Genomic DNA, 10,915 nt, shown 5'->3' on the forward strand with positions numbered 1-10,915 from the left:
TCTCAAACTCCTGAGCTCAAACGATCCGCCCGCCTCAGCCTCCCAGAGTGCTAGGATTACAGGCATGAGCCACCATGCCCAGCCATAATAATAGCTTTTAATGTGAAAAATAGAAGAGATCCTACATGAATGTGCTCAAGTTGTTTAGTTAAGTAGCATTAAGCAAATTTAGTAATTTTACTCTTTTAGTTAAGATCTATAATTGCTCCTTATTACCAAAAGGATAAGTACTCAACTCATTAGGGTATAAATTTCTTCATGATTTTGTCCTTGTCAACATCTCCAATCTCACCTTCCATGTGTGCCTATGCAATAACTCCATGGACCTACTTAACAGTGCTGTAAGAGAAGATTAGAATTGTCAGTATCCTTGGCAATGTTTTTAATTTTCACAGAAGCCCACCCGTCTCAATGAGTTGCAACTAATTAGCTCCATTTTATAATATGAGAAATGTGTTACTATCTGCTAAAATGATACCAAAAATCATTATATGTAATGACCTATGACTAAAGAGATATATGTATGTTCTTCACAATCCTACTAATGCAGTATAAAAGTGAGGAGGCCTCTCAATAAGAGAGACAAATGGACCATTTCCCATTAATGGCAGCATTAGTCAGCAAGCATTCTTGAAGCAGAAAGCAAACAATGTCTTTGTTACCATTTTAGGTAAACTAAATGAATTTTAAGGGACAAATTAACATTTTAAAATCATATATCACCTATTTGCTCCATAGGCATGTGGCTGATAATATAAGTAATTTTTGGAATTTATTAATTTTAATCAAATAAATATTAATTATAAAGCTCATGATCACTCTCTTGTATTTGGGGTACTAAATAGCTTATAAATTGAATAATAATTTTGAAAACACTTATATAGAAATAGATTTTTCTCATTCCATTGTTTCAATAAACGTCAGTTAAGGAAAGATATGGGCACACACCTAGTAGTTTTCATTTGAGGTTTTCATATATTTATTTTAAAAACTGATAAATATTGTCAAAGTTCTAGACTACTCCATAACCTGTAAGTAAATAAAGATAATTGCCTTTGAGTTTTCCTGAATGTAGGTTTATGTAGAATGTAAAGTGTAACAAAAGTTCATTAAGGTCATATATCATATGATGTGGATTTAGTGCACTGAGATTCCACATTGTGTAGCTTCTCCCAGTCCATTTTTTCACTCTTACCTTTGAACAACTCTAGATTGACTTTGTTTATTTTATCAAGAAGTGGTAGAAGGCATACCCCAGTATTAGGATTCAAATATCTGAATAACTCTGGAAATACAACACTGTTTTAGTACAAAACCACAGAAACGAGGACTCAGGAACTCATGCATTTCCAGCACTTAATCTCATCAATCACATTATAAAAGATTCCAGTTTTGTATATGACCAGGTGAAATTAATCTTAAGTGAAATTACATTAAAAATACACATCTATCAGTCAAACAATTTGAAGTTATGTCACAGAATTAATCATTTCTGTCATGGCCAGCAAAATTAAACATTTTTATATTAATCTATATCTTAAAATCAGAAATAAAGTTGAACTCTAAAATATCATTTCTCAAGTATTTGAAATATAGGTTTTTAACAAACAAAGATTTGTTGAAACTCATCAAACCTCAAACCTAATACTATCTGAAATTCTGATACATTTCTTGAGGGTTAGGAGGCATATTTTTAGCAAGTATTGCTTTATCATCTTTGTTTCCTAGCATCTAGCACAGTGCTTAAAACATAGTTATATTCAATAAGTGATCTGCTACGCTAAATTATTAGAATATGTTTAATATACAAAAGTATCTACAAGTATATGCACAAATTGTCAAAAATGAAATAAACCAACCTTCATATAAAAATAAACTACAAATATATAGAAAACATATCTAAAATTTTTCTCTAGAAAGAAAACATTCTCTAGAAAATGACATACATAAAAACTGTTGCCTTAGTCAGCTTTAGCTATGTCACACTGACATTCTGTCCGGAGCCATGAGGCCCCGCAGCTGCTTACCAAGCCCACGCATTTGCAAAAGCCCGCGGAAGAGCTTGTAAGTTTCTATTTACCCATTATAACTATGTAGCCCTTGAAAGCCCCTGAGGGTTTCCTTATATAGAAATCCTCTGGCTGGAAAGCCAGAGCCTCGGAAAGCACCGCCCCTTTACTGTTACTCTTTCTGCCTTACTTAAGCCTCTGCCTTCCTGCCAATAAACGAGACTTGATCAGACTCCTGTCTTGTCTCCATTTCTTGTGTCTCCTGCCTCTCTCAATTCCCACTCCCTCCTCCAGGGTCCGCGTTGACTACCCCGCGGGCCGGGACAACATTCAATCATGCCTACATTTAAAACTTACAGGCAATCAAGCACAATGCAAGAGATCAAAGTTTGACCATGAGTATAAACATAAAAATTACATGAAACAAACCTGAATTTCATACACAGCCATATAACGTATTTGCCAAGAAAATTCAAAGATTTTTTTGCCTTTGAGAATTTTATATTTGCATTTTCTACACCATTTGCAGCAAGTGTACTTTGCTCAGCCTAATTATAGAAAGCACATTCAGTGCTATGAAATTTCCATAGAAAAAAATCCCATTTACATTCTAGAGTAATTTTATAAATTATTTCTTTTAAATTCATTATTTCTTTCAATTCATCAAAGAATTGAAATGTTTTTAATGCTTAAAAATCCAGCATCTCTTTTTAGCATTTTTACAATATGGCAGCTACTGTAATATCAATTCTTTTTTTACATTATTTAAATCATCAGCTATATTATTTGAAAATATTCTTAAAAATAAGAGTTGCTGCATATTGTCTCAATAATATTGATATGTGATTAATGTTTACTGTAATGAAAACATTTTTGCTTAGCAAAGTGATAATCTGTTAATTCCAACTTGAATAATTAATACCAATTGTTTTCATATTTTAGCATCCAAAAACAATTACTGTACCCCTCAAACAAGTGCAAATATACACATATTTTTCTCAATCTCACTCTATAACGTGAAGATCTGAGAATCTCTTTACAAGTGTATATAACATAACTAATGTTTTTTGTTACTTATGCAATTGAATTTCTTTAAATACTAATGTCTATTTACTAAATTCTCCTAACTACTACTACTTCATATTCAACAATTTACAAAATCATGAATCAAGCCTTGAAGTGAAATGGCCTTGACTCACTGGTTTTATGTCCTTGTCCATAGAGTGCTATTTACAATTAGTTCTGGCACTAAAATGAGTTGTTTACATTTTGTGCAAGTCTGAAAATGCTTTAGGCTGGGCATGGTGGCACGCCTGTAATCCTAGCACTCTGGGAGGCCAAGGCGGGAGGATTGAGCTCAGAAGTTTGAGACTAGCCTGAGCAAAGTGAGACTACTGTCTCTACTAAAAAAGGAAAAAAAAAAATTAGCTGGGCAACTAAAAGTAGAAAAAGTTAGCTGGGTGTGGTGGTGCACGCCTGTAGTCCCAGCTCTCCAGGAGGCTGAGGCAGGAAGATTGCCTGAGCCCAGGAAATTGAGGTTGCTATGAGCTAGGCTGAGGCCACGGCACTCTAACCTGGGCACTAGAGCTAGACTGTCTCAAAAAAAAAAAAAAAAAGCTTTAATTTCAGAAACAGCATCTTAACTCTTAGAATGAAAACCACAGGACATCATTATTATTACCAAATAAACGCACTAATGGAAGCATTTATTCTCAAAAGGCACAGTTATATACATCATTTTGCACAGAAAAAATCAAAACATATCAACAAGATATTATTTCTCACTTTATATTAACCTGCATTAATATGACAACTGTCTTGGTTTTGGGTATCCAGACAAAAAAATGAAAAGAAGACATAAATAATATATATGCTTTATAATCACTTAAAATTAGGTAGTAAAAAACAGTGACTATAAGAAATAATTATGCCACATCATTTTGAAAAAAATACTAACTTATCACTTCACTGTGCTTCCATTATGTCTCATATTTTAAAGCCAGTTTTAAAAATAATAATTACAAGTGTTTCAGGGACCTGCCAAAGCTCTCTTTGTTGTGACATGTCATACACATAAAATGCTTATTACTTATTCCCCTCATCAAAAATTCTAAGACCCCCAAAAATATATCCATAACCATTTTTTGATTCTATACACCCTCATATAGTGGTTACATCCCCATTTCAATAGAAACCCAGTTCATTTGTGATTTTCAAGTTCAACTTGGTGACTTCTGGAAGCTACAAAAGAGCATAAGTTAGCTATTCTCTTTTCCTTTACTACGTCCTTTATCCTCTCCTACTCCCACAGGCCTCTCTGTTTGCAAGAACTCACACAAGACTATTAAGTTTCAAGTTATCTTATTGTTTCTGTGAAATGTGATGGTGGATTGGCTTTGCACTTACTGAGATATACATAGCAGAAATTTCTAACTACATAATTCCAACTGTCTTTTCTTTTCTCTCTTTTTTTTTGAAATATACATTTTGAATCTTTATTTCCTTTACTATCCGATTTACTGGGCTCATCTTTTTCCTATTCCTTATTAGAATCATTAAATGTAAAGTTGAAAAGGAGCTCAAAAATTATCTTCCTAGGAATCTGCGAACATAACTTCACATGACCAGTGTTAAATTTCACATCCCTGCCTCTACTCACTAAACCTGATGCGATTAACAATTTCAACTATCTAATATGAAAATAAATTCTAAAACACAAATAGATCTAGAGCAGTAATAACAGGAAATTTGCACTTTGGCTAATATCAGTAAAGAGAAGGATTTTTTTTTAATGAGCTTGCATCCACAAACTATCAGAGAACTACCAAGCTTGAAGTTTTACTTAAAACTTAACTAAGAGATTCAACAGAGGCCCCTGAAAGTATTGATGATGCGGTACATACTAAAGTATTATACAGAAAATGAGCTTATTTTATCTTGTCCATACAAGAAGTTATTAAATGATGGGGGTAGGATAAAACGTACGACTGAAAAGACTGTCTCCTGCATGAAAGTGCAGCTATTTCCTCTGAATTACAAACCAAATTTGCTAATTCATTAGCTTCCACCCTGATGGACAGAAATGATGGGATTAGAGTAACAGGTATGTGGAGAGTGAGAGAGAGAGAGAGAGAGAGAGAGAGAGAGAGAGAGAGAGAGTGTGTGTGTGTGTGTGTGTGTATTTGAGACATATCATTAGTAATTAAATTAAGCGAATGGAGGAGACATTTAAAAAAATAGTTAATTGAGGAAGAATTAAGAAAATGAATCAGCTAAGTGTTATATTTTCAATTACATTTAGTTTAACTAACCTAAAGGTCTATAAATATTACAATAGTAAAATGACAGACCTTGTGACTACTTCACAAAAATTCTTTTCTTATTTTCTTCCTCAATTAGAAATATCTTCTATTCACCTGTTCGCTGCATGCAGGCTTTCAGCTTCCCGCAGTAAACGGAAAGGCAAAGTATGGCAATGGGCCTTTTGAAACCAAAAGAAAAGATTGTCACTCCCAAACTACCAGCTATTTCCCTTTTGAATACAAACATACTATTTGAAGTAATTCATTTAGCTTTTTCTAAAGGCACCTTGTGTAACCTTGCAAGTGGTGATTTGTAATGTGGCAGGCTGTTATCAGGCAGCTACAATATTTTACCTCGGCTCCATAAAGAGCAGCATTATTCTAAAGTTCATTCATACAGAAACATTTCTGGGGAGGTATTCTCCAAACTCAGTTCATGTTTATTCATTTGTTGATGGAGGGGGAAGGAGGAGGTTGGGTAGACAAACCATCTTCCTCCTCACTTATTTGATTCATTCCAACTCACAAAGGACTTTCACGTTTTATCTGTACACACAGCCAAAAAAGGATTAAAATAATCTTACAATATAGTATCCTATGCATTGCAGTGCCTGCACTGGAGTACTTCTCATTCTTTTGGCTTCAGTGCACATCTGTCCACCTTCCAAGAGCCAGGGCCTATGTGCATTTCTTGCTTTAGGTCTGTATCTGGCTTTCAAAGTCTGCTTTTTGCCCCTACATGACAAGCATGAAATATCAGGAAATTAATGCCTCCTAGGAGCTGCTGTCAACCTATGGCTGATGAAATTTGGTGTAAATACCTTATTTTCCTCACCCCTCCACTGATTTACTGTATGTTTTACTCTGGCTCCCAAAATTTCCCAGTATGATTAAGCACCAGTTTCCTATAGTAGTAACTTGCTTGAAAACAAATCCTTTGTTGGAGTTTTTTTGTTGTTTTTTTTTTTTTCAGCTCTAGTTTCCCCATTTCCTGAGATCACCTCCAAAATAAATTACTTGCATTTCAAGTAATTTGTCTTAAGATCTACTATTTCTGGAGGAATTTGTAAGACATACGCACCTCTTTCTAAATAAGTTTGGACCTAACTTCAGCCAAAATGAAATATTTACCCTAACTTTCTAGCAAGAATAAAGATGTTAACAGATAATAGCTGTACTCTTTGTGCTTACTTCTATCTCCTAGGATTAGTAGAGTTTGAAAAGGAAAAGTTTTAAGCAATGGTTTACATTATATATAGGTGTTTTAAATTAATACACAATTATAATTAGACTTACACACATTCAAACAAAGAAAAATATCTTCTCTTTAGAAATTAATAAAGTTCCTTTGGCATTTTAGTTAGTTTCAGCCTGGTAATTAGTGGCAGCACAAGTAAGTTTCTATGTTCCAATACTCAGTGCCTGTTTTTAGGGTAACCCAAACTAAAACAATATAAGAGATTGCTATTATCCTAGGACCAGTTCTGTTTTTCCTTAGTCAATGTTCTTTTGGTTGCAAATAACATAAACCAACTGAAGCCATCTTAAATTATAATTAGAAATGAACATATCTCAGAAAAATTCTGGGGTTTCTCAAGGGACCAAGGTCAGCTAGGCCTCCTGAAAGACTTTCTTGGAAGGACCCTGGAAACCAAGGAAACTCTCTCTCATCTCTGCCTCACTCTGTACATCTGCTTTGTTCTGTCTGAAGATTAGGCCTATAGCTGTATAGTTTACATTTCATCTGAATTAAAGAATCAGCCCTAAGTGGTTTGCTTCCTCTCAGTTTAATAGCCAGTTCTCACCAGAAAGAGTCTGGTAGCCATTCTGAGACACTGGGCTATAGCCAGGTGAATGAGGGTCTGTAATACCGGTGCTCAAAGAAGGGGGCTGAGGTTCTGAAAGGGGTCAAAGCAAACCTGAAGAATCTCCTGAAAATCTTGTAACACATCAATTATATAATAATAACAGGGACTAGAAAGTGAACCGTATCTAAGAAAGCTGTACTTATTGTTCATTTCTAACCGGGAGTGGTCAAAATGAGCATAGAGTACTAATGATAAACATTAAATGCACCTAAGATTTTATTCTCTCCTATTTCCCCCTGTGGATCTTAAATTATTATTGCAAAAGTTTGATACATATATAAAAAGGCTCTTTTTAGGGATCTAAATATCTCTATAGATTACTATTTAATATAAAATCATACATTCTTGTGCTTAGATAGATTTCAAAATTGTTTTCCCTTTATGGTAATTTAAGGAATTATTGTCCAATAGTATGAAATTGCAAAAACATAAGATAAAATAGATATTCATAGGTCACCTAATCAAAACTTCCATTTCTAAGAAAGTATCAATATGTAGCTTTAGAAGAAAACAAAATATTTTTCTTTCTCTCATAACTTTCTATAGGAGATTCTAAATACCTCCATGGGAACACATTTTGGTACTTCATAATTCTATGTTATTTGATGGCATCTAACTCCATTTTTCTTCCTGTCCTAAATGTAAACAAAAATTCTCCACTGCAAACCTACTTCTAAACCATATTCTATAGGTTCATTTTCTTTTGGGAGTAGTAGCCTTCCTGCCCACACAAACACACTTCTCTGAGAATTACCTTGTCAAATGTCAGCACTGATGTAGTCTGTCAGTCTAGATCATTGTTAAATCTTCTTTTTGGTTATTAGTGTTGGCGTGATGAGTACATACATGTTTACTAAATGATAGTGGTTTGGTGCTTTAGGGATAAGTGTAAAGTCACCAGGCACTTATGCCCTCAAGCAATTTCATAAACTTCATGTCACATTTCAGGGTGATAGCAATGCTGGCAGTTGATACGCCATTGAAGATCAAGTGATAAGGTGAGCTATCACTGTGGCTGCAGATGTAGGTCTGTTGTTAGTCTACAGTACATCTACTTTACCAACAGTAGGAATGCCAATTTTGTTTCTGTGCAATATATTTTTTCTTACAAAAATAGAAAAAGAATATGACCTACTATCTAAAATTATACAGTCCTTTTTAATGGAAATGTTTAATGTGCGTACTATTTCCTCTGTTTGACACTAGAGCCTACTTTGCTACTTGGGACATTTGCAATGCTTAGGTTTTGCTAGATACGACCACCGCTCATTAGCAGTAAATACCTTATATCTTTATTGGTAGAATGCTATACTTGTCAAATTCAGTGAACACCACGGCCTCTACAATGTCAGTCTTCTTCTCAATTATAATAAGTAGAGTGTATTCATATATTTTTCAAGGATTATGGTCTAAATTCAGAAGGAAAAGCAAAAATTTTATATAGTTATATGTAAGTTTAAAGTACAGTATAAACATGTCATGCTTAATAATTCTAAGACAGCCACTGTTTCCTTTAGTATTGAAATAGATATATGGAGTGTCAATACTGCAAGGTAATTCAAATATTCTTAAACATTATAAAAACACTATAATCTTTATTTTGCAATATTTTATATATTTAAACTTATACCTTCACAGTATTTACATCATATTTTTAACACTTTATATCCAACAGTGAGATGAGAAAGATCTTTTCAGTAAATGATGCTGGAAAAATTGGATATTAAATTTTTAAAAAAAACCTTGGACTTCGTATTAACACCATATGCAAATATTACTTCTAGATGGGACATAAACCTATACTTAAAAGCTAAAACCATAAAACTTCTAGAAGAAAACACCAAGGATACCTATGTGACACTGATATAGGCAAAGATTTCCTGGAGAGGACACAAGCACAACTAACCATAAAGAAAAAACTGACAAATTAGACTTCAGCAAAATTAATAACTTCCGCACTTCAAAAGACAAGAAAATAAAAGCTATGCCACATATTGAGTGGAAATATTTGCAATTCATATTTTTAACAAAGGATACAAATCCAGAATAAACAAATAACTTCTACAACAATGAAAGACCGACCCACAGTCCCATTAAAAATTTGTCAGCATTCTAAGCAATCATTTCAAATAAGAATATATATATAAATGTCAAAAAATGAAAGCATGCACAACATCATTAATCATCAAGGAAATGCAAATTAAAACCACAGTAAGTTACCACTTCAAACTACTAGAATAGCTGTTGTTAAAAAGACTGTGAACTTCAAATGTTGGCAAGTAAGTGCAACAGCCAGAATTTTCACGTATCACTGGTAAGAGCGATACAGTATAAGCTTTTTAGAAAACTGCTTGGAAGTCCCACACAATAAAAGGTAAAGCATATATACATATATATAGAAGACTCAGTAATTGTACTCCATGTAAAGAAAAAATATGTCCACAAAAATCCTGTATGTGAACGTTCATAACAGCTTATCCATAATCAGCTAACACTGAAAACAGCTCATATGTCTATCCATAAAAGACTAGATAAACAAACCGGGACAGATTTATACAATGGAATACTACTGTATCATAAAAAGAAATAAACTATTAATATATGCAACAACATGGATGACTCTCAAAGATATAATGAACTTAAGAAAAAGGAAGAGTATATACGATATTATTCCATTTAAATAGAGTTGAAGAAAAGTCAAAGTTATCTGTGATGATAGAAATCAGAATAGGTACTTGTTAAAGGAAATGGAGGTTATTGTAAAGGTACAAGGGAAGTCTCTGGGCTGATAGAAATATTCTTTACCTTGCCAAGGGTACTGCTCACATAAGGTTCTGCAATTATCAAAACTCATTAAATTGTATACCGAAAACTTGCATTTCACACTGTTCATAAACTTGACCTCAATTTTTTAAAGTAAGAAAATTAGACAAAGCAAAGTATATAAAGAGAATATTTATTAATTTCTGCTATCAGGTAAATATTGCATATACACTTGCATAGGATTCATGACATGATTAGCTGACCTATAAGACAGTTGATAAGAGCCTATTTCGTAGATGAGGAAACAAATGCTCAAATAGATTTTGAAATCTGCCCACAGTCACAAAACAACCAGGTAGCAGATCTTGGATTCAGACAGTAGTATTTTGACTTCACTTACTATATTCTTACTACTAGAACTGTAGCTTTCAACATTTTGACTACATTCCAGAGTAAGAAATGCATTTTATATAATGACCTGTTAAATCCACAAACAAATCTCATACACAAATATAAACTATAACAAATTTTGCATAAAGCATAGCTAATATACACACAGTCATGTCCCACATAACATTTCAGTCAACAATGAAACACATATAAAATGGTGGTCTCATAGGATTATAATGGAGCAGAAAAATTCCTATTGCCTAGACATACTAACGTCTAGTGCAACACATGCTCACATGTTTGTGTTGATGCTGGAATATACAAAGCTATTGCACTGCCAGATATATAAAAGTACAGCACATACAATTATGTATAGTACATGATACTTGATAATAAATGACTATGTTACTGGTTTATGTATTTACTGTACTGCACTTTTTTTTTTTTTTCCTACGTGTGGTTTTTTTTTTTTTTTTTTTCAGCAAATTATGGGTGTACATATGTTTAGGTTACGTGTGTTGCCCTTGGTTCCCCCCCCCACCGAAGTCCGTGTTTCAAATATGTCCATCCTTTGGGTAGTGCG

At 33.6% G+C, this 10,915-nt stretch overlaps 1 protein-coding gene across 1 annotated transcript in view; it reads right to left on the reverse strand.

Moving 5' to 3' along the window:
- The window catches only part of KHDRBS2 (KH domain containing, RNA binding, signal transduction associated 2), a 625,035-nt gene that overhangs the window by 590,306 nt on the left and 23,814 nt on the right, over positions 1 to 10,915 (reverse strand). Inside the window, exon 3 of the mRNA XM_012647139.1 lies at positions 4,444 to 4,502. Coding sequence (XP_012502593.1) covers positions 4,444 to 4,502 — 59 coding nt within the window. The remainder of the gene's footprint in view (positions 1 to 4,443; positions 4,503 to 10,915) is intronic.

Source organism: Propithecus coquereli, unplaced genomic scaffold, assembly GCF_000956105.1.
Source record: "Propithecus coquereli isolate 6110/MARCELLA unplaced genomic scaffold, Pcoq_1.0 Scaffold259, whole genome shotgun sequence".
Lineage (NCBI taxonomy): Eukaryota > Metazoa > Chordata > Mammalia > Primates > Indriidae > Propithecus > Propithecus coquereli.